The sequence below is a fragment of the Acipenser ruthenus genome, chromosome 6, assembly GCF_902713425.1.
Source record: "Acipenser ruthenus chromosome 6, fAciRut3.2 maternal haplotype, whole genome shotgun sequence".
Lineage (NCBI taxonomy): Eukaryota > Metazoa > Chordata > Actinopteri > Acipenseriformes > Acipenseridae > Acipenser > Acipenser ruthenus.
Window position 1 is genome coordinate 43830028 of NC_081194.1, and position 25628 is coordinate 43855655.

At 38.9% G+C, this 25628-nt stretch overlaps 1 protein-coding gene across 4 annotated transcripts in view; it reads right to left on the reverse strand.

Moving 5' to 3' along the window:
- Nucleotides 1-25628, reverse strand: part of LOC117411314 (brefeldin A-inhibited guanine nucleotide-exchange protein 3-like) — a 130952-nt gene that overhangs the window by 8349 nt on the left and 96975 nt on the right. For 3 of the 4 annotated variants that reach the window (XM_059025419.1, XM_034018637.3, XM_059025416.1), the window contains 9 exons: nucleotides 23100-23222; nucleotides 20680-20783; nucleotides 18250-18394; nucleotides 17593-17721; nucleotides 15743-15919; nucleotides 11625-11739; nucleotides 9002-9104; nucleotides 8214-8345; nucleotides 3183-3313 (listed from right to left, as the gene is read on the reverse strand). In XM_059025419.1, the coding sequence (XP_058881402.1) occupies nucleotides 3183-3313; nucleotides 8214-8345; nucleotides 9002-9104; nucleotides 11625-11739; nucleotides 15743-15919; nucleotides 17593-17721; nucleotides 18250-18394; nucleotides 20680-20783; nucleotides 23100-23222 (1159 nt within the window). The remainder of the gene's footprint in view (nucleotides 1-3182; nucleotides 3314-8213; nucleotides 8346-9001; nucleotides 9105-11624; nucleotides 11740-15742; nucleotides 15920-17592; nucleotides 17722-18249; nucleotides 18395-20679; nucleotides 20784-23099; nucleotides 23223-25628) is intronic. The other variant, XM_059025417.1, reaches the window with a different exon arrangement.

Consider the following 25628-nt stretch of genomic DNA (forward strand, 5'->3'; position numbering starts at 1 on the left):
ATATTTGAACTACAGTATCCCATCTTGAGGTTACACATATCATGTGGTGTTTCTGTTGCTAAAAAGAGAACATGATGACAGGCCAATAGTGTTTTTTTCACCTTCAAGTTGCAAATTTAGATTAGACTGCTAAATAAAAGCAGTTTTTGAAGATTGCCTCCCCACTCCACTGTCCCAAAACAAAAATAGTTTATATAGTTAACAGCCTAGAGATACCAAATTACAATCAGCTCTCTATCAAAGTCTTGCCAGATTTGCTATAACTTGCACAGGAAGATGCATTTTTAAAGAATTCAAGGAAGGAATTCAATTTGCATAATAAATTACCAATCTTGGGAAAGATAGCCCTTTTGAACAAAATGTGGGCTACATATGTTCTGTATATGTTTCAGTTTTCTTGGGAAGGGTATGCAACTGAGGTCTACATTTCAATACAGCCTTAAAAGTACTTCTATTTCCAAAAATATTAAATTAAAAAAGGAATTGAGAGTTTGCAGACCAGGTAATATAACTGCCACGTAGCTATGCCAGGTTAAAGTTCAAGTTTGTTTGCATGGGTTCCAGCTTGACAGTTTTTGTGAAAGCGTCAAAGCCCAGCTTATTGTCTGTTTTGCAATCTTGCATTACTGTGACACAATTTAAGGAAATATGGAACACAGTTTTCCCAATTCTGCATTGCCTCAATCCCTAACAGCACTCAAATCAATGCCTTGCAGTGAATCACTACCACAAACAAAGGCATGGTGCAGTTATATATGCAACTTGTGGAACATGGTCTGGAAACTCTCTAATAAAAGCTTTTGACATGCAGGTTTCAGGTACTGTTCAAACCCATATTTGTGTTTTGGGGCTACTGGTCTACAAGAATGGCACATTCTTTAAGCAGATCATTAGCATGCCTTAGAAACGTGTGTTTATACCTTACCCAACTTTCCTGTTGAACAGTCCAGCATGAATAGAAGAGGAATCAAAAACAGAAGATAACACACTGAGCTTTAGAATTTAGTAAATTGCTTTCTGTAACTGTAATAAATAAATTGTCAGCCCAACGTGATTGCATTTAGAGCAGCTTTACATAAATATAATTAAATGACACCTGCCCTCCCAATTCCTTGATGATTCATCAACCACATGTGATACAGAAAAGGGTTCCAGAACAGGTGAGTATTTTATAAAAATGTGTCAATTTCAAATTTCAACTCTTAGACAATCTGGTGTCAAGCCATTTAGTGCTTTATGTCAACGGTAAGATTCTAAAACGCACTGGAAGGCAGTGTAGTGAGGCCACCACAGGAGTTACATGTGTCCTTTTCTTTGTTCTTGTGAGAACCCTAGCAGCTGTATTCTGAACAAGCTGCAAACATGATAAACCACGACCAGAAAGCCCAGCAAATAAAGCATTGCAATAGTCAAGTCCGGACAAAACAAAAGCATGAATTCAGATAGATGATAAAAAACACACTTGTGTAATGTTTTTCGAATGAGCCTCAACTCAAATCAGAATCAAATATAACCCCCAAATCAGAGGTCAGATGGCTCAAATCTATTTTTAAGGAATTTGCAAGGTTTAGCTGTTGCTGAGAACCTAACGGCAAATACATTTTTAAACATCCAACGTTTGGTATTAGCAAGACACTCTAGTAAGGGGGAAATAGCAGTTGTGTCACCGGGTTTCATAGAAATATAAAGTTGTGTGTCATCAGCATAACAGTGAAAATGTACACTGTTTACGAATGATCTCACCCACTGGTAGCACATATAAAGAAAATAACATGGGACCAAGAATAGAGCCTTGGGAGACACCACAAGTAATAGTAGATAATCCTGATACAGACTCCCCTAACGAAACAAAGTATTGTCCGTTAGTTAGATATGACTTAAACCAGTTTAAAACCATTCCAGTTAAGCCAACCCAGCTTTTTTTCACAGTATCAAAGTACCAAAATGGAAATAAGAGTTAGAGTTTGCACTCACCAGGAAGTCATTTACTTCTCTGACAAGGGCAGTCTCTTTAGTATGAGCAGATTAAAACCCAGACTGAAACTTTTCATGGACATAGCTACTATCCAGAAATCTGTTGAGTTGTTTGACTACTACCTTTTCAAGAACCTTAGCAATTTCTAAGTTAGATTTTTTGAGTTGAGGCTTAACCAAAAGAGTTTTCAAGGCATTTGGAACTATTCCAGTTGACAGAGATCTATTTATAATAGTAAGAACACCATTACACAAATAACAAAATACATCTTTATGGAATCCAGTTGGAATTGGATCTAAAGAACAAGTGGCAGATTTCACCTGCATCACTAACATATTCAGATCCTTTAGCGTAATCGGTCTGGTGGGCACATTCAAATAAGAACTATCCTGAGGAATGTTATCGCTAATGGTAATAATTATTTTGAAAATAGTTAAGAAATTCTTCACACTTAGTGGTAGAGGCTTCAGTATAAGAAAGTGCAACAAATGATGGATTTACTAAATCTATCAATAGTTGAAAAAAGCACTCAAGTTATTTTTTATTAACATCAATAAGGTTTGAGAAATAGCAACGGCAGAGGTTCATTGTCCTTTTAATAGATGTTGTTTCTAAATATCATAGTGAATGTGCAATTTAGTAGCCGACATCTATGTTCTAATTCACAACATTCCCTTTTCATTGGGTATAGGCCACTGTTAACCCATGGTGCAGTTTGCTTAGAAGAGACTGTTTGAGTTTTATCTGGGGCCACAATATCAAAAGTGTTGTTAAAAGATGATTATATCTCAACTAACATCAGTAGACAGAGAGTGGGCAGCAGTGAGGGGTGATAGTCTCACTATTTTGGAAAACATTGTTGCAGTTGAAAAATGTTTTATTAGTACGCGCCACACTCTTGGGTAAAGGCAAGGCCTGAAAAAGAATGCAAAAATGATCAGAAAGAGTAAGATCTCCTGTTGACTATTTATGAACAAGAAATGACTAAATCTAAGATTCTGAGTAGGTCCTGTAACATGCTGAATATAATGGAGAGAATCAAAAAGCCTTAATTCCACACTCTTTGGATCAAATTCAATGTCATCATGTAAAATAATCCTATTGTGTTTAGCAGATAAAATAGCCAGGAAGTCAGCAAATTCTGCCATGCATCTGCATTGTTGATGAGTATATAAGTCATGGTTGCCATTCTAAAATGACAAATTACCTTTTCTGAGTGTGGCCATTTGTTTTTTCATCAGCAGGTAACTCAATAATAAGTACACAGGACTGTGCATGCTCAAAGCCCTCCTTGCTATTGGGTGTCTTGGGAGAACACTGGGTGTCTAGCATGAAGACCTGCAAAAAACAGAAAAAGACATCTCTTAAGCTAGACCAAATGATGCATTCAGAAAGAAAATAACAAATCAGTACAGTAATAAGGACTTTAATTGTTGTTTTACAAGATTAATACAGTATAATATCCCTTTTAACTATAGTAAAAGCAGAAGGAGGACTTCCCTTACTTACGGTAGACAGACAACCTCTCGAAAAATGATAAAATCCAACATAATGAAATTCCCAACTGTATAGGTGTTTGCGTAATCCATATCCACTGGATATGTGCTATTCTCAAAACCAGTAACAAAACAAAACAAACAAAAAAAAAACAATAGAAAAATGCCAAGCACTCAACAAACACGAGCAATTATGCTTTTATGTTTTATTTACAAAAAATAATGTAATGTGCATCAAAGTTTGTAGCATACTTGTTGAAATGCCCTTGTTGTCTTTGCTGTGTTGGTAAGACAATCAGGGAACTTAAAATGTGTATAGGGGAACACAAGAGTAGCAAGACACTTTAATGAACAACAACACAATGTTTGCACTCTCAGATTTATGGGTGTTGAGCTTGTGGATACCCCACCTTGGGGAAGTGACACAATCAAAACTAGTCCCCATAAGCATGTTATTAAGTGGAATAACAAAAATGTATACCATGCTAGATACCCACGATGGTAGAATGAATTATGAATACATCATTTTATCCCACCTTAGGGAGGACAGTGCAACTGCCTTTCGGTTGTGCAGCGTGACCGTTACAGAAGTGGTGGCCCGTACAGGGACCCTTTGTGTCTCATTAAATTCACCTCTAAATTCATCAGTTTAAATTGATGTGAACCTAATGTCAGAAATGGAAAATCAGACCTTGTCTACATTAAACCTTTCTGAGATTGGAAATAGACCCCACAGTACTATCGGAGAGCCTGTCACCGAGTTAGTCACCCGCCTTAGTGACCTGTATATTACCCAAGAAGGGGCCGAGCTTACCGGGGGCGATGATGATGACGGAAATCCTACTGACAGTTGTGCAATTGAGCAAATGTATGTGCAGATCCAACAACTCACCCAACAAGTGGAGCTACTTGAGCAAGACTTAAGCCAGAGTCAGGAGAGCAGCATTAACTGTGAAGAGGTCCTGCGAGAGTACATCGAAGGACGCTTCGCAGATAGGGACAGGCAGATGAGAGAGAGGCCACAGACAAAATGGGGAAGAATATGGATGAAGCATTTGATGAGTTAGAGAAAGTCATCATCAATTGTCTTAAACGCCGTGATGTGCTGTGGGAAGATGAGCTTAAGAAGCTCACCAAGAAGACCAGCACACCTTGTCTGCCGCTAGTTTTGCCATCCCTCTCATCTGGAATACAGTCTGTAACACAACAATTCTCATTTAAGGGTGTGTCGGTGGATTACCGTGGCTATAGAAATGAAGGACATCTTTCCCAAGCAAAGCTGCCTATTAAAATCAGCTTCCCACAATTCGGCGGGGAGGCCAGCAGCGATGCCTGGATAGGTGCGATGAATTCCTTGACGCTGTATGAGATCCTGGCAACCATGTTGACTGTTCTGAAAGGCTCAGCAAAGAGCAGATGGGTCGCGGAGTGCAAAGGAATCCAGTCCTGGGAACAGTTGAAGACTGTGTTTCGTCAAGCCTTTCTGCCATCTGACTTCCAGGCAGAAGTGGAAGACCGACGAGCAAATACTTGACTTCACCTATGACTATCGTGCCCTATGCCTGCGCTGGAAGCCAGACCTGGATGAGGCTGAAGTGGTTCGCCGTATTCTCAATAACTGCAATCTCAAACTGACAAGCTGCCTAAAGGAACTGTGAAGACCATGGCAGATCTGGTTTGCACTGGCACCCAGGTGGAGAGACAACGTTGCTCAGCGGGAGTACTGGGCCAAGGCAAACTCCAGCAAAGCCATCCAGGACAAGAAGAGCCATAAAGGAGCTGCCAAGAAGACAGCAGAGGTCAGTATGGCCAGAAAAAGAAGAAAACATTTCCTGTTTCAAGCCTGTCTGTTGACTGTCGAGGGCTCCAACGGGCTGCAGTCCTGGACACTGGTAGCACTTTCACTCTTATGAAAGAGATTCTCTGGAGGAAGATAGCTCATTCGGGTGAAGAGCTGGGTTCTGCACAGGGCCAGTATTTCTCGTTGGCTGATGAACAGTCCCACCAAACCAAAGGTCAAGTTTGCCTCACTTACATTCTCCATGGAGAGGTCTGGTTTCTAGACACATGTGTCCTGGAGGATCGTCACTTGACATTTCCACTTGTCCTAGGCCTGGATTTCAAATACCAGAAGGATTTCTCTTATCATCCTTTTTTTACCAGGGTATGAGTGGGAAGCTTCATGGGACAGGTCCTTACCAAGTCTTAGCCTCTACTACCATTCACCTTGACAGCCGCCATCCACATCTGAGCCAAAGCCATGCCAACCAGCGAAGGTGACCATGACCATGACTATGACTTCTGCTGAACGATCAGGTGAGCTACAACTCCAGAAGCTCCAGCAGAAGTGGTCATCAGTCTGCACTGACCAGTTGGGGAGGACAACAGTCATCAGTCATTCCATCTCTACTGAGGACGAAGTCCCTGTCCGGGGCCGAGCTTATCGGGTGTCCCCACTGAAAAAAGCTGTGATCAAGGAACACATCCAAGACATGCTTCAGGATGGAGTTATAGAACCATCCAACTCCCCATGGTCCTCTCCAGTGGTGCTCACTGAGAAGAAAGATGGTGGTTTCCGGTTCTGTGTGGACTACAGGAAGCTAAAACGCCAAGACCGTCTTTGACGCATACCCCATGCCCCTCATCCATGACATTCTGGAGTCCCTGAGTGGTGCTGTGGTATTCAGTTCCCTTAATCTACGCTCAGGTTACTGGCAAGTGGCGATGGACGAAGGAAGTAGAGCGAAGACGGCATTCACCACACCCTTTGGTTTTTATCAGTTTATTGTAATGTCATTTGGGTTAAAAAATGCTGCAGCTACTTTTCAACGGCTGATGGAGCGAGTTCTAGGAGACTTTCGAGGGAAGATATGTTTCATCTACATTGACGACATCATTGTATATTCCCCAAACACGGAACAGCATCTTAAATAACTTGAGGCTGTCTTCAACAAACTTCATCTGGCCGGCCTGACTCTCCATCTTAAAAAATGCCACATATTCAAACACACTCTCCATTTCCTAGGTTATGTGGTTTCAGTTGAGGGTGTAGCTGCTGATCCCCATAAGCTCCAAGCCATCCAGGATTATCCCATACCTACCAACTTGAAGGAGGATCAACGGTTCCTAGGTTTGGCAGGGTGGTACCACAAGTACATCCCCAGCTTTGTGGATATTGCTGCTCCACTTAATAACCCGAAAAAGAAGGATGTACCATGGAAATGGAAAGAAGAGTGTCAAAAGAGTTTCAAATTCCTCCAAGAAGCCTTGATCAGTCCTCCAGTCCTCGCTCACCTGGACATCAACAAGATGTTCCGAGTCTTTACAGATGCCAGCGATGTAGGACGAGGAGCGGTTCTGACTCAGCTTGAAGGAGAGGATGCGAAGGTAATAGCAAACGCTTCGAAATTGACTTAACTAAGCAGAAAAAAAACATTTATTTATTATACCCATTTGTATTTTGTTCTGTTCATTTTTTAATTTGTTGATATATTATTGTTCACAACAATAAATATAGGAGGCTGTGTGGTCTAGTGGTTAAAGAAAAGGGCTTATAACCAGGAGGTCCCCGGTTCAAATCCCACCTTAGCCAATGACTCATTGTGTGTCCCTGAGCAAGTCACTTAACCTCCTTGTGCTCCGTCTTTCGGGTGAGATGTAATTGTAAGTGACTCTGCAGCTGATGCATAGTTCACACACCCTAGTTTCTGTAAGTCGCCTTGGATAAAGGCGTCTGCTAAATAAACAAATAATAATAATAATAATAACAATAATAAACCGTTTGTTCGTGAAATTGACACCTCTGACGTCCCTGCGTTTGCTGTCTGCCACTCTATGCTGACTTGTTTGATAATATTAAATAGGGCCAGTAATATCTCCTTAGGGAGGACAATGCAACTGCCGGTTGTGCAGGGTGACCGTTACAAAGTGGAATAATAAGAATATATCCCATGCTGGATACCCATGCTGCTGGTATGAATTATCAAGACATAATTTTATTTGTAGTGATATGTTATCCAAATAGCTGCAATAAATTACTTAATGTGGTGATGTTATTGATGTTGCTAATATAGATCAATGAAATGACTAATAATTGAATAATCCATGTTAATTGTATATAATCCTCTAGGTATGATTTGTCTCATAAAAGGGTTGGTCTGTGATGCACTGATGAAGGCATCACAACGTGTTTGCTTTTACCTGGAATTGTCTCTTTTTTGTACTCAGCTTTTGTTTTGTATTTTCTAATGTAATTATTTTTTGTAAATTTAAACATGAAAGCATGATTGCTAGTGTATGGTCAGTGCTTGGCTTTTTCAGTTTTTTCTTCTTGATATCTTGTGCCTTTATCATGCCAAACAAACTTTACATACCATTTTTACAGCGTGCTCTATCTATTAACTACCAAAACCAGTACAAAAAAATCCTGATTGTGTCCTGATTTCTAAAGCCTCAGCTGAGCATCTGACTGTGTCTGGTTTTGGCAAGTGTTTCTGTGATTTTGAGATTCTAGAACTTATTCACCAAGGTATACAATTCATGTGAATTAGGTGCTCATGAAAGTTGGAGGTGAAATGCATGGGCTGCATCATTGTTAGAGCTTCCCCTTACATCTAAATTACTGTATATCAGTAATGAATAAGCGACATATGAATACTTATTAACTGTTCCTTTGCCTGGGAAAATAGATGATATCAAGGTAGTGAAGGGAGCGTGTTTAAATCCTATAAGCTTGTGTGTACCTGCTGTGCCATGGCTCGGATTCTCCAGTACTCTGCCTCTGCAGTTGCTGAGTGGGAAGGAGCCGCTACCTTCACCTCACACGCATCTCCAGAGAAGCTATCTGAGCCGCTGCGGAAGCAGGCCAACAGGTTCTGCAAATGGAAAAAAAAAAAAAAAAAACTTTCCAATTATGGTAAACATGTTTTAGATTTTTACCAATCACTCCTTCCAGATATTTCAGTGCTGCACTTTGCCACAACCCTGCATTCAACTTCCATATGTCAAATGAAGAAACACAGAGAGTCTGAAAATATGCGAGTCTGAGAAGCAGAGCCAAAGCTTGAGGCTTCTGGGAGTCTGAGGTATGCTTTTCTTCTTAAAAGTACATTGCGGGGATGTGGCGGAGGTGCATTGGTTAAATATCTGGAAGGATCTATTTAGTAAATTTAGTTCACTGGTAGCTTTCAAAAATACATTTTAAAAAAATCAAATAACAATGTGTGTGGTTTTTATATAGGAAAATGTAGGAAATAAACATACAACCAAAAATTAAGCGATCACCAAAAAAGCAGTTTTTCAGTAGTTGTAACCCCACATTTTGCAGCTAAATCCTGCCTAATGTTTAGCATTTTACACAGCACAGACAATATGACATTTTAAACCATTCAAGTAAGGAAATAAAAACTCCAACAGTAAATGTACAAAACAACCTAAAATGATATCTGAAGCTATGCATTCTTAAATAACAAAACAAATACATAAACCCTATAAAACTAATAACAATTTACAGAGACGACTTTTGCTTTACCTTGACTGGTTCAAGAGTGGCAGAGAAAGCATCTTGCAGTGCACAACAGGAAAGTCTCCACATCTCTTCTGTAAACACAGGTCCAGCAGTAACAAGTACATACCTGCAACAAGAGCAAAGTAATAACCCGTACTGCAAGGGGAGACCCATTAACACAGTTTCCCCAGTGTTGGCAACACTTCAGTTTAGCTGTCAAGAACATAACTACACTGAAACTTGAAAGTTACACTTTAAAACAATGGCTGCAAATTCATATGCATTCCAATGCATTGGTTGCCATTTCTGTGGTGATCCACTTGGATTCATTATGAATTTCTTGCCATTTATTAAAATGATCTTCAGGACTATAATTACACAATTGCTACCCAATGCAATCCTAGAAAACTGATTTCGCTGCTGTGGTTTATTTGGTCGACCTTGTTTTTGATGCATACCCACTGAAATCTTAAGGGTTGCTTGACAGTGTTGCAGATTCATGTTTTCTTCTTTAAAAGGGTGCACAATAGCCTTTTCACACTTGCACACCCGAGCTGAGCCAAGCCGAGGTGGCTCGGGTGTGTTCACACTACTGTTCAAAGTAGAAGCTGCACTGTGGACACAGAAGCACAGAGGAGTGGTGTGGATTTGTTGTGAGAATGGATCACGAGGTCGTACTGTCTGAAACGATAAAGTCTACCAAAAGATTTCACAGGAATTGAGAAATATGGGACTAAACCGCAGCGCCAGTGCTTAATTTGTAAAGAAAGAGGTGCCAGGGCGTTAACAATGACAATAATACTGACCCGAAGAAGCGCATGTTCAAAATCATTACACGTTTATTTGAAAGAGTATTGTACGTACTAGTGTTAGATGTTTACATTCATGTATTCTACATCGTATACAAATTAGTAGTACGTGCAGAAAAATTAATTAAAGGCAACCGCAGGACAAATAATAAATACATTTTAAAAAAGCCTTTATACATGTTTTGTTATGGTTTTGCATTTAAATGGTTTTAAAAAAAAATTAAAAGGCATTCAGAGGACGTCCAGAAGGACGATACTGATTAAAAAAATATATATACGCACCCCAACACGAACATTGGTTTCCACAGTCTGCACTATTATCAGCGATGTGTATGCAACAGAAGCCGCTGGTAGATTACAAAAATGATTAACTTAGGCTAGGTAGTTGTTATCTTAGTATGTTTTTATTCTCTATTAATTAAATTATATTAATAGAAAAAGGCAAGAGAGAACCAGATCGTTATTATTTTTTATTGTCTTGGTTTAATATAATATAGCAGGCTAATGATCCTATTGAAGAAGGCTTGTTCTTTGTTGAAATTAATGTTCAGCTTTTATATTTTGCGGTGTACTACTCATTTAATCAAACCAAGTAGTGTAAGAAGTTGCTTGTATCGTTGATGTTTTTCAAATCAAGTAAGTTTATTTGTGTATAAAAAACGACAATAGAGTTGCAGCCAGTGTCATCTTACTTAAAAGCACTCAAGCTGAAATCGTAAAGTAATTTAAAGTAGGCTACAAACGTGCCAGCGGACTGTCTAATAATAACTTTAAAACGTTACAGATAGTATTTGAAAAATGTCAGTAAACACTTCAGAAATATAGATTTAAAGTAGGCCTATTAAAAACAAAATCTAAACGAAACATATTTAAAGATATGTTTCTTTACAACTTGTTTTTATACATGCATGTTAATATACGGTATTTTTTTAAAATGACCATATCGATCGTTGCAGGCCTGTGACCAAGAACTGCGTCCATTAAATCATAATATTTACTTTTTTTTGCTGTCTGACCCGCTTTATTATTATAATCTTTAGTTTTTTTGTAATCCTGTTTTTTTTTTTTTTTTTTTTTTTTTTTCACATCACGCCATGGTTTAGTCCCTAATTTTCTCAATTCCTGTGAAATCTTTTGGTAGACTCCATCGTTTTGGACAATACAAGTTAACCCCGCCCCCAGCCTTGCTCAACACCGAGCCAGTATCAGATATCTTGCGAGGCCAGAGTTTCACGGTTCCGGCTCGGCTTGACAAAATGAAAAGTGTGAAACTAGCCGTATCGTGACGACTCGGCTCGGCTCGGCTCCAGTGTGCAAGTGTAAAAAGCTAATAATTATCGTTTTACTGTCTTCCATAACACTACATTTAAAAAAGATCACTTCCTGTCAATCCTTTGGTAAGAAATTTCAAAGCAGTACATGTTGGCTTGTTATTATATACCACCTTTTTAATGTTCCTCCCCTTAAAAAATAAGTAGAAGCAATGGTAATAATAAAGTCATGTTTTTTATGGCCCGCAAAGAAAAATGAATGAGTTGGTCACCCCTGCTCCAAGATATCTGGATTCTTTCTTGCCTTGAATGCAGCAATATTCACCATGTTGTCTCAGATTTTTACAAAAAGATCCTCATTAAAGGGCCACTGCAATACTACTAATAGTTACAAAAATTATTAAATCTACAGCTTCGTATGAGGAACTGTTTTCTGCTGTTCCATGTTCATAGGAGGCACAGCTATTGGAACAGAGTTTCAAAGGCTGCTGTGAAATGTAGTTTTTGTGAACTGTACTCTCCTGTGAGTCGCATACTGAGTTTGACTTCTCTACAGGTAACCCTCACCTAATGCAGGAGCAGCCCACTCTGGAGATGGTTTCAGTAGGCTCCGCCACACACGCGACCAGAAGCTTGAAAAGATCCTTCAGCATCAAATTAATCATGCTTTCATAACCAATATCTGCCCAAAAGGAAAAAGTTTTTTTTTTTAGCCACTATGAAAATAACATTGGGATACTATTATAATAGCCATGTATTGCCCTGAAGACATGTTAGCAGAACTATTAGCAGATATGAGCATAATCAGCAAAACAATAGATTTTATATATGACATATGGTAATCCCATATCATTCCCATTCTACTCGTGGCTCTTACCGATGTAGCCCTTGTGCTAACAATTCGTAAAGCTGTTTACCCCAAATAGTCATCAATTCTAATTATAAAAGAATAAGAAACAACTTCAGACTACCAACAAAACACATTATATATTATATACTGTGTGTATATATATATATATTATATATATATATATATATACACACACACAATGCCTTGCATAAGTATTCACCCCCTTGGACTTTTCCACATTTTGTAGTGTTATAACCTGGAATTAAAATGGATTTAATTAGGATTTTTTGTCACTGATCTACACAAAATAGTCCATAATGTCGAAGTGGGGAAAAAAATCTACATATTTTTCAAAATTATTTACAAATAAAAAACTGAAAAGTCTTGATTGCATAAGTATTCACCCCCTTTGCTGTGACACCCCTAAATAAGCTCTGGTGCAACCAATTGCCTTCAGAAGTCACATAATTAGTTGAATGGAGTCCACCTGTGTGCAATTAAAGTGTCACATGATCTCAGATTAAATACACCTGTTTCTGGAAGGACCCAGAGTTTGTTAGAGAGCATATCTAAACATACAGCATCATGAAGACCAAGGAGCTATCAAAACAAGTCTGGGATAAAGTTCTGGAGAAGCACCAATCAGGGCTGGGTTATAAAAAAAAAATCCCAAACTTTGAACATCCCCCCGGAGCACCGTTAAATCCAATATTAAAAAATGGAAAGAATATGGCACAACCGCGACTCTGCCTAGAGAAGGCTGTCCACCAAAACTCAGTGACCAGGTAAGGAGGGCATTAGTCAGAGAAGCAACCGAGGCCAATGGTAACTCTGAAGGAGCTGGAGAGATCCACAGCTGAGATAGGAGAAACCGTCCATGGGACAACCATAACCTGGACGCTCCACAAAGCTGGGCTTTATGGAAGAGTGGCGAGAAGAAAGCGATTGCTGAAAAAAACCCCATATCAAATCCCGTTTGGATTTTGCCAAAAGGCATGTGGGAGACACAGCAAACATGTGGAAAAAGGTTCTCTGGTCTGATGAGACCAAAATTGAACTTTTTGGCCTCAGCGCAAAACACTATGTGTGGCGCAAAGCCAACACTGCTCATCACCCTGAGAACACCATCCCCACGGTGAAGCATTGTGGTGGCAGCATCATGTTATGGGGATGCTTTTCATCGGCAGGGATTGGGAAACTGGTCAGGATTGAGGGCAAGATGGATGGAGCCAAATACAGGGAAATTCTAGAGGAAAACCTGTTTCAGTCTGCAAGAGACCTGGGACTGGGGTGGAGGTTCACCTTCAGCAGGACAATAACCCTAAACACACAGCCAAAGCTACACTGGAGTGGTTTAAAACCAAGAACCTGAATGTCTTAGAATGGCCCAGTCAAATCCCAGACCTCAATCCGATTGAGAATCTGTGGCAAGAAAATTGCTGTTCACCAACAGTCCCCATCCAATTTGACAGAGCCTGAGCAATTTTGCCAAGAAGAATGGGCAAAAATTGCAGGATCCAGATGTGCAAAGCTGGCAGAGACTTACCCAAAAGACTCACAGCTGTAATTGCTGCCAAAGGTGCTTCTACCAAGTATTGACTCAGGGGGGTGAATACTTATGCAACCAACAAATGTCCTTTTTTTTGTTTAATTAACTTTTGTGTCACAATAAAAAATATTTTGCACCTTCAAAATGTTAAGTATGTTGTGTAAATCAAATGGTAAAAATCCCAATTAAATCCATTTTAATTCCAGGATGTAACACTACAAAGTCCAAGGGGGGTGAATACTTATGCAAGGCACTGTATATAATATATATATATATATATATATATATATATATATATATATATATATATATATATATATACACTGTGTGTATATATATATATATATATATATATATATATATATATATATATATATATATTATGAAGATCATAATTGGATAAGTCTCCACCCCCCTGAGTTAATACTTGGTGGAAGCACTTTTGCCAGCAATTACAGCTGTGAGTCTGCTGGGATAGGTCTCTACCAACTTTGCACACCTAGATTTGTTAATATTTAACCATTCTTCTTTGTTCAAATCTGTTCAAGCTCTGTCAAGTTCCTTGGGGAGCGTTGATGGACAGCAATCTTCAAGTCATGCCTCAAATTTTCGATTGGATATAGGTCGGGGCTCTGACTGGGCCACTCAAGGACATTTACCTTTTTGTTCCTTAGCCACTCCAGTGTAGCTTTGGCTGTGTGCTTTGGGTTGTTGTCATGCTGAAAGGTGAACTTCCATCCCAGTTTCAGCTTTCTTGCAGAGGGCAGCAGGTTTTCCTCAAGGACTCTTGACCGGAGGGTCGTGGGTTCAATCCCAGGTGGGGGACACTGCTGCTGTACCCTTGAGCAAGGTACTTTACCTTGATTGCTCCAGTAAAAACCCAACTGTATAAATGGGTAATTATACGTAAAAATAATGTGTAAAAATAATGTAATTGTATGTAAAAATAATGTGATATCTTGTAACAATTATAAGTCGCCCTGGATAAAAGTGTCTGCTAATAAATAATAATAATAATAATAATAATAATAATATGATGCTGCCACCACCATGCTTCACAGTAGGGTTGGTGTTCTTTGGGTGATGCGCTGTGTTGGGTTTGCACCAAACATAACGCTTTGCATTTAGGCCAGAAAGTTCCATTTTAGTTTCGTCAGGCCACAAAACTTTTTGCCACATGGCTACAGAATCTCCTGAGTGTTTTTTTGCATACTTCGAAACGGGATTCAAGGTGGGCTTTCTTGAGTAATGGCTTCCTTCTTGCCACCCTACCATACAGACCAGATTTGTGGAGTACTTGGGATATTGTTGTCACATGCACACTTTGACCAGTCTTGGCCATAAAAGCCTGTAGCTCTTGCAAAGTTGCCATTGGCCTCTTGGTAGCCTCTCTGATCAGTCTTCTTCTTGCTCAGTCATCCAGTTTGGAGGGACGGCCTGATCTAGGCAGGGTCTTGGTGGTGCCATACACCTTCCACTTCTTAATAATAGTCTTGACAATGCTCCAAGGGATATTCAAGGCCTTTGATATTTTTTTATACCCATCCCCTGATCTGTGCCTTTCAACAACTTTGTCCCGGAGTTCTTTTGAAAGCGCCTTGGTGCTCATGGTTGAGTCTTTGCTTTGAAATGCACTACCCAGCAGAGGGAACCTACAGGAACTGCTGAATTTATCCTGAAATCATGTGAATCACTACAATTTAACACAGGTGGAGGCCACTTAACTTGGTGTGTGATTTTGAAAGTGATTGGTTACACCTGAGCTAATTTAGGATTGCTATTACAAGGGGGGTGGATACTTATCCAACCAAGCTATTTCAGTTTTTATTTTTAATTAATTTTCTACAAATTTCTAGAATATTTTTTTGTACTTGGAAGTTGTGGGGTAGGATGTGTAGATAAATGAAAAAAAAAAAACTATTGGAATGCATTTTAATTCCAGGCTATAACGCAACAAAATGTGAACATTTTGAAAAGGGGGTGTAGACTTTCTATAGGCACTGTATATATTTTCTGGTTTGTTATCTTTATTGGGTGCATTGTAACTGAAAAAAAATCATGCTAATGTCAATTCAGAGGTAATCACTTTAGTAATCTAACCCATGGTCCTAGAACAGAACCATCGCACTGAAAATCTTTTGGTCAGTAACAGCTTTGCTATAACAAATGTCCTGAATAACAATCTTTGAATTACTAAACATATATGCTAAATGACTAAATCATAATAATATAAATATATAATAAGCAGCTAAGCACACGTTTCCCTACATATTTTAATTGTTTTACCTGAATGGATGAAGCTGTGAATATGTTCCACCACAAGCTCACAGGACAAGCCAATAGCATGTTTGAAATTAGATGCGGCTACATCCCAGTAAGAGTGATTGCCACGGCTACGCTGGAGCCACAGTGACATCACAGGAAGGAGAAGCTGGATGACAGAAAATATGGCAAACCCAGGCCCTAAAGGGAAAAAACAAAACAAACAGAAGGGAAGCAGCTTATTTCAAGACTTTACACTAAAAAAGTAATCTTTCATATGCAAATATGAGAGCTGTGATCATTTATTTTCCAGGATAATTATATGGATTTAGTTTCCTTGCACAGGACAGTAGGAAATTTGGACTGTCCTGACGATAAGATTGGCTTGGGTCAATAATTAAAAAATATATAAATAGCAATATTTAAAAAGAATAGTCAAATGGGATTCGACCTTAAATTACCACAGATATAACACTGGGGAGTTTAATCCACTGCTGAACACAGAACGTAATTCCCTGTTTATACTGTTTAAATCTGAATGGCAAAGGCTGATTCGACAGTGATAAAACAGATGAGGGACACAGCAGCCTGGCATTTGACTGAACTGTTTAAAACTGTGTAGCTGAAATTGGAACAAAAATATAAAAAATGATGCAGTATAACATTTTATTAAAACAAGGTTGCAATATTTCTAAACTAAGAAACTAGAAAAGGTTTTAATTTTGTGTGTTTTTATGACAAATTGGGGGAACACATAGAGGTTAGACATTTTGACTGTTTTAATGGAGATACGTTTCAACACACATATATATATATATATATATATATATATATATATATATTGTAACAGTAGCGGGAATGTGAGACAGCAGGGAGGGGGTTAAAACCTCCCTGCGAGAGAATGCACCTTTTTTGTTTGATTGTTTTGCTTTTGTTTAATTTAATTGTTTAATTGTTTTATTATTTAATTATCCCCTGCACCTGGGTAGTAATTAAGAATGGGACCCAGGTGCAAGGGTATTTAAGACGAATAGTCAGTTTACTCGGGGCTGCTGAGTAGAAGGAGGCACAAGAGGTGCTCTGTCTCCGAGTAGCCAGAGTGAAGTAAGTGCTGTGTTAGTGTGTGTTGTGTGGTGCAAGGTAAACGGCTTAGCCGTCCTGCAAGTTAGTCAGGGAAAGTACCTGTTTAGTAAGCACTCCAAACGGAGTTAGGTTTTTGTTTGGTATTTGTTTGTTTTTGTGTTGAATTAAAAGTAGCGCAACCACGCTTAAAACGCCATTTCTGTCGTGTTGAGTCTATTTTTAAAGGGGCAACGAACCCGAGTGGGTCAAATCTTTCACAATATATATATATATATATATATATATATATATATATATATATATATATATATATATATATTTTAAAACATTATGCTTATATGAACAGTTAAATTATGAAGGAACCATACCAGTTCGCTACCGTGAAGCAGCTACAAAAAAGCAAATACATTCACATGGTAGCAACAGCTTAATATAACCTCGTCATAGCCTGTTTAACGTTACGTTTGAGCTATATTTCTACACTTTCTTACTCGTTAAGTAGTTCTATCTTTTCTAGCGAGTCTTTTTCCTTGATCTGAAAGTGATACTGTTATTTATATTTTAAATGCATGATGTATTTAAACACAGACACAACTAGATCAACAAGCAATAATGCATCAGAGAACGCACATTTTCATAGGTTTTTCCATGTATTTTATTGAAGTTATTTTCCACAACCGTCAATATAGTCAAACATCCTCTCTGCTATACAGTATTAACCAACTGGCACATCCACTAACAATACTGAATGACTTGAGTTGAATAATAGAAGCATGAGGGTAGGAATGTACCTGGTGTTTTGGTGACTTCTCTCAGAAGCTCAAAGAGCAAGTCGAGCGTTGGGGGTTGGTGCTGACGTGGGCAGTTGGAGACAGCAGCTGTGAGCTGCTCCAGTAACAGGATCCAGACTTGGATCAGTCCTGGAAAAACAAACAATTACAAAAATCAACCCACTGAAACACTATAATTGAGCTTTTTTAATCTGATAAATTATGTATACAATTCATAGGATCCAATGGATGCATGTATTCTCAAGTTCTTCACAATTAAATGAATAAAACAGGTTTAACACAGTTTATATGTATTCCATATCACATAACCTCAACTGAGTGATGTCAATTTCATATGTTTTCTGAGGCAAGGATGAACTTTTAATGTAACTCCTATATTATAATTAAAAATACGTACTATATTTACAAAAAATATTTGTTACTTCCCAAAAAATATTTTCATACTTCACCGTATTATATGATAAGTTTGTTTGTTGTTATGACATATACTGTATGGTTTGTCATTTTGCAGTTCTTTAATAACTTCGTTTTGAGTACTGATAAAATATGAAAAAGATGCGATGTGATTGGCCGAAAATGGTTGCAGCACCATATAGTAATTTATATATATATATATATATTGTATTATTGCTGTCCTGACAATCTGTGATCACCTACCAGTGTCATCATCAAACTCTGCCAGAATGGACTCGACGCCGTCTTCACTGCTGCTGGATCTCTCCTGCACTTTCATAGGCAAGCTGGCCAATCGCGCACTGAGGAAAATAGGCTTGGAGGGCATTTTGTAGATTTTGGCAAGCAACTACAAGAGAGAATTTTAACAGAGTTAACCTTATACAATAGATATGGGCAGGATGTGAATTAGGGGATGAGAAACGTGGGCAGGTGGAGAAGAGTTACTGAAAAGAAACTAACAAGAAAATAAACACAAGCCAGTGAGAGACACAGTGCCTATAGTCAGTATTCACCCCCCACCCCCTTGGATGTTTTCACAGTTTGTTGTGTTACAACCTGAAATCTTGATGCATTTAAATTGGATTTTTTTCCCTTTGATTTACACAACCTACTCAACACTTTGAAGAGGCAAGAAAAATTTTATTGTTTAACAACAGTTAATGAAAAATAAAAAAACTGAAATGTCTTGGAGGTAAGTATTCGCCCCGAGTCAATACTTAGTAGAACCACATTTGGCAGCAATTACAGCTGTGAGTCTTTTGGGGTAAGTCTCTACCAGGTTTGCACATCTGGATCGTGCAATATTCGCACATTCTTCTCGGCAAAATTGTTCAAGCTCTGTCAAGTTGGATGGGGATCGTTGGTGGACAGCAATCTTCAAGTCTTGCCAAAGATTCTCAATCGGATTCAAGTCCGGGCGTTGAATGGGCCACTCTAGGACATTCACTTTCTTGTTTTTAAGCCACTCCAGTTTCGCTTTGGCTGTGTGCTTGGGGTCATTGTCCTGTCTCCGTCCCAGTCTTAGGTCTTTTGCAGACTGAAGCTGGTTTTCCTCAAGGATTTGCCTGTATTTAGCTCCATCCATTTTGCCCTCTACCCTGACAAGCTTCCCAGTCCCTGCCGATGAAAAGCAGCCACATAGCATGATGCTGCCATCACCATGCTTCACAGTAGGGATGGTGTTACCTGGGTGATGTGCTGTGTTGGGTTTGCGCCAGACATAACACTTTGCATTTAGGCCAAATAGTTCAATTTTTGTTTCATCGGACCACAGAATCTTTTACCACATCTTTTCAGAGTCTCCCACATGCCTTTTTGCAAATTCCAAGCAGGATTTTACATAGGCTTTTTTCAGAAATGTCTTCCTTCTTGCCACTCTTCCATACAGGCCAGATTTGTGGAGTACCCGAGCTATTGTTGACACATGGACAGTTTCTTCCATCTCAACTATGGAACGCTGTAGGTCTTTCAGAGTTGTCATTGGCCTCTTGCTGGCTTCTCTGACCAATGCCCTTCTTACCTGGCTGCTCAGTTCGTGAGGACAGCCTGCTGTAAGCAGATTCTGGGTGGTGCTGTATACCTTCCACTTCTTAATGATCGACTTGACTGTGCTCCAAGGGATATTCAATGCCTTTGAAATCTTTTTATACCCCTCCCCTGATCTGTGCCTTTCCACAACTATATCCTGGAGTTGTTTTGAAAGCTCCTTGGTCTTCATGGTAGTATCTTTGCTTTGAATGCACTACCCAACTGTGGGACCTTACAGAGACAGGTGTATTTAATCTGAAATCATGTGAAAATCATCTGAAATCACTTTTATTGCACACAGATGGACTCCCTTTAATTTATTGTGTGAATTCTGAAGTCAATTGGTTGCACCTGAGCTTATTTATGAGTGTCATAGCAAAGGGGATGAATACTTATCTAATGAAGACTTTTCAGGTTTTTATTTTTAATTGTTGTTTTTTGACCCCCCCCCCCCCCCCCATTTTTTCACACATTGAAAGTGTTGAGTAGGTTGTGTAAATTAAAGGAAAAAAAATCACATTTAAATGCACCAAGATTTCAGGTTGTAACACAACAAACTGTGAAAACATCCAAGGGGGGGGGGGGGTGAATACTTACTATAGGCACTGTATTACATTTACTGAAACGATGCACTTGAGGTAACACCAGCCGAACGGAATACTGCAGTTTATATCTTCTATAGTTTATTAGATTTCATTTCTTCCCCGTTTGATATCCTTTTACGTGTGTATAATTCTCTATTCAGATTTTTTTCCCTGTCGTAGTAAGAAATCATGACAAGTAAGTAGTGATCTATTCAGAAACAATGGAGAAACAACCTGAACACACATCTATGAAAATATTCCTTTAATACTGTCATCCCAACTTTTGTAACCTTCAGACAATTACTGATATTATACTCAAAAGTTTTCATTATTTGTATACTGAACTACACTATAAAGCTTTGAAAAACTATACATTATTTTTACAAGGTTGTCAACGGCAACCATGCAGGCATTACCTTATATAAATTAGCTCCAGACATGTATTTACTATATCGAATGTAACGAATTCAAGATGACAGTTTACAACAGGTATGATTATTACTGGTTCCTTCACACCTACCTGTGAACACCTTCTTAAGTAGTCTAGAGCAGGAAGGCACAAATCTGTAGAACTGTACCCAGAGCCATGAACGCAGTCTCCAATCTCCTTACAGTCCACTTCTCCTGGGAGGGGGCGAAGCACATTGTAGTATTCTACTTTATACAAAACTTTAAATCATGCATTTTCTTAAATAAAGTTAGGTATTCAATAAGCTGCAGTCCACAAAAGTCCAAAACAGTTTTATGAATATATATGGATTAATCCAGCAGCGACTGGTAGCTACCGAGAAAATATTTATACACACCAGCATTAGTGAACACGAACTGAAGGAGAGTGTTTTGGCTGCCCAAATTCATGAGGTAACCATTGATGCCATGCAGTGGTGGCTGGCCCATCGCTACAAAATGGCATGCAAACAAACGGCGAAACGCGGCACTGTTTCTCTTGCTATAAAAAAGTATGAAATTGTTCAAGCTCTTAAAAAAAACCTGAATCAGACACAAGTTGCTGAGCAATTTGGTGTTTCCCATTCTGGTGAGTTGCTTCACCATTCTGTTAAATAATGTTGTGCATGTCTTGAATATTGCTCCTGTACAGGTATTTATAATTAATCTAGAGCTGCTGCTGCATTTTTTAACATGTGTAGGGGTTTGTGGCGGAGTGTCCCGCCTCTATGTATTATTATTTGTATTTTTGTTTACGGGTCGGGTAAAAGCGCCGCGTCTTTTATTATTATATTTAAAAACCCCGTGAGGATGCATGGCTGATCAGCTACTGATTATTTAACTAGCTGACAGTCATGCATCCTTACCAAACGCGTGCAGACTCTGGCCGAGGGATAATAAGATAATTAACAACTAGTTAATCCCTCGGCCAGAGTATATAAACCTGCAGCTCTCTGCACTCGAGGTTGGGTGTACAGAGGAGAGTACGGGGAGCGGAGAGAGTGAGCAACATCTAAAAACAATTGCTAAAACGTGCTGGATTATCCAGCATGACAGTTACTTGTTTGTTTGTTTATTCGTTTGGCCCTCGTGCCCTTTTGTTTTGTGTTTTGTTGTTTTGTTTAAATCTTTTGTTTTGTTTATTAATAAATACGCTGAGTGCACTAGCATTCAGCTTCACCCGCCCATCCACTGTTTTGGTGTCAGTTACTTCCTGGTCCGTGACGTCACCACTGCGAGCCAGACTGGCACAGGTTTATATACTCTGGCCGAGGGATTAACTAGTTGTTAATTATCTTATTACCCCTCGGCCAGAGTCTGCACGCGTTTGGTAAGGATGCATGACTGTCAGCTAGTTAAATAATCAGTAGCTGATCAGCCATGCATCCTCACAGGGTTTTTAAATATAATAATAAAAGACGCGGCGCTTTTACCCGCGCCGTAAACAAAAATACAAATAATAATACATAGAGGCGAGACACTCCGCCACAGGGTTACTTTATTATTACAGTTTATTAACCTACACTTGCCTATTTTCTCTTACTTATTCTGTTCATTTCATATGTTGACGCACATGTATCATGACAAGTAATACATATTTATTTATGTATTTATTGATCCATATTGTGTCTGGAGCTCAACTCTGTCTTAAAGAACACTTCGGCTAAGAGAACACTTTGCTTGCTTCCCGAGGGCTGTTCTCTTAGCCGGAGACTACTGTATGTTTTAAAGCTCACAAAAGGAGTGATGTGAGCTATTTCGTGTGGACCAAGCCAACAATATAACAGCTCTGTTTTGCAATGACCCTACAGTTCATACCGGATTTGACCAAAAAATTTGAAAACCTCCTACATGTACTTTGGTGTAACTGGGGTGTCCTCATTAACATGTATTATGTAATATACAAGGTGATTAAGTCATTGGACAAATTAGATGAACACTTTTATTAAAGGATAAACACGGAACCATAGTAACTTCTGTGTTTATCCATTTATACATGTGTTCATCCTATTTTTCTAGTGACTTCTGGGTGAAGAAAGCTGCAAGTCAGTTTCAGTCATGAAAGGTTAGACAGCAGTGAAAAAAAATCCTGAGAGCTGTTAGACTGGCTGTCTCTTCCATGTCCAATACTGCTGAAACAGCAAGAGCAATCACTCTATAGGCCATAGAGTCTGGATAACAGACTTTGCTACACATTTCCATCCCCCTATTTCCCTGAAGAATTTAAAAGGAACAGTGATTATATATCCTCCCAAAATAATTTAAACATCTTGCAGGCTTATGTCAAATCGGTGCAGGCCTGCTTGCTCATGGTGGCCCTACACCCAATTGACAGGGTACTAATTTGAAAGCTCTTCTCTCCATACACAATGTTCACATTGCCTAAACTTACATTTTATTTATTTTCTATTTTCAAAAACGTGTAGCCAGGAACAGCCCTCGAGATTGTGGGCTCATTTTCAGGGCCTCCTGAAAATCAACCAAGCAACTTACCTAGCCCCTTGACAAACTTCATAAGGCACATAATGTAATCAGTGGCAGCATTGGCAAAAACTTGAATGTTGTCGGTACTGATAAACGCTTCAAAGACATCAAACACAGGAGCTTGACATTTTCCTGGAAAAGCAAAATGAAGAGAATAACAAGGTTTTTAATGACCAGTTCTGTAACAAGACATCCCGTTTATGGCTGTGGTTGCGGAAGGGTAACTAAAATTCAACCAAAATCATTCTGAGGGAATATATTCAATAATCTAACCCAATCAACTGTGTCGGTTCAGTCCAGACCTGGGACAAATTTTGATGTATTTGATATTTTATTTGTAAACACCAACTATTTCAAATAGAAATATTTAAATACGTATGCTCGAATAAATCAATTTTGTTTTTAAATATTGAAATATGAATTGCACAAAGTGAAATATTTGAAAATATTTACATTTTGTTTGCAGAAAACAAATGCTATTTGAAAATATTTAAATATATGTACGTTATTTAAAAAAAAAAAAAAAAAAAAAAAACATGTTCAACTATTCCCAAATAGTTAACGAATAATCAAAAACTAAGGGTTTCGGTCAGCCAGGGTGTCATCGGCTCACCGCCCACCAGACTGGCCGGGCGCCTGCGGGCTTGCCTGTAAGCTGCCCAGAGCTGCACTGTCCTCCGACGCTGTAGCTCTGGGTGGCTGCATGGCAGGCCTCCAGAGTGAAAGAAGTGGTCGGCTGACAGCACATGCTTCGGAGGACAGCGTGTGTTCGTCTTCGCCGCTCCCAAGTCAGTGTAGGGGTGGTAGTGGTGAGCTGAGCCTAAAAATACAATTGGACATTTCAAATTGGGAGAAAAATGGGGTAAAATTAATTGCTGATTACTAAATTAAATTAAAAACAAAAAAAAAAACACAAGGACAAGGCTTAAGCTTCTTAGAATGCAGGATAATAACTAGGCTGCTGTATGTTACAGTTACATATTTATGAAGAGTTTAAAGTATTTCAATGTATTTCAAGTACTTTACTCATATTTAAATATTTTCAAATAATTGCTTTCCACAAACCATATTTAAATATTTTCAAATAATAGTTACTTTTTGCAACCTGTATTTAATTATTTTCAATTATTTACAATGTGTTTTTAATTATTTTCAAATAATAGTTACTTTTCACAAACCATATTTATAACTACATTTATCCCAGGTCTGGTTCAGTCTCACTTTTCCATAAATGAATGAAGTAAACCTATATGTTTTTGTGTATTTTGATTGGAAAGACGTCGAGTACCTGTAATATGGTTTCTTTGAAGAATGATTAAATCCACACACAGAGTGAACTCCCAGTCCCAATGTCTCTTGGGTCAGGAGAAAAGCCGATCTCTTTCCCAGAGATCCTTGATATAATCCTTTTTTGGCGCAGGTAATGTCCCTCCTCTATAAAGCCTCCCCTTCCTGGAGTATTGATGTCCAAATTTCCAAACCAATTACCCAAAGTGAAACCAAGAAAGGGAGAAAGAGGGTGGGATATAGGTGTGTGGAGTTCATCATTCTACGAAGAAACCATATTACAGGTAATCTTCGTCTTCTTACCTCGTAAGATGAACTCCACACACAGAGTGAACCCTACCATAGGAAGTAGAAAAAGGGTGGTAGGTTAGATAGTAGTGCCCGAAGCCACAGATAATACAGAGTGAGCAAAAGTTGGCTGAAAAGAAAACACATTTATGTAATGTTGTAATGTTTTGTAAAGGCATTGCACATGTCTTGAATTGGGACAGTTTTTAAATGTGCCCATGTAGTAGCTACCCCTCTGACTGAGTGTGTGTTTACAGGTCCTGGAAGCGGTTTCTTGTCCAGGTCATAACAAAACTCGATGCAAGATGTAATCCACCTGGAGATTGGAGTTTAGAGACAGGTCTACCTTGATTTTGTGAATTGAAAGCTACAAAGAGCTGTCCTGATGGTCTTTTTGTTGATGGTTCTATGAATGTAGAAAGTTAGTGCCCTTCTGACATCAATTAAGTGCTGTCTGGCCTCACTTATTCTTCTTGCTGATGTTATTGCTACCAAGAATGCCGTTTTCCACGTGAGGAATTTTTGGTCGAATGTTGCCATGGGTTCAAATGGTGGCCCCATGAGTTTATTCAGTACTAGACTGAGGTTCCATTGTGGAAGGACATGCTTTCTTGGGGGCCTTAAGTGGTTAACCCCCCTGAAGAATCTGGACATCTCAGGGGTGAGAACCTACCGGGTGATCCTCCCATCCAGGTAAAATGCTCGATATTGCAGCGATGTGCACTTTGATGGAGGAAAGCGCAATACCTTTATGGAATAGGTGGCACAGGTAGGATAAAAATGTTGGTAGATTTATGTTTGTGGTATACAAAGATTTTGAGTTGCATACACAGGAGAAATTTGGACAGAGATACTCCAGGAAGGGGAGGCTTTATAGAGGAGGGACATTACTTGGTGCCAAAAAAGGATTATATAAAGGATCTTTAAAGGATCGACACTTCTCCTGGCCCAAGCGACATGGAG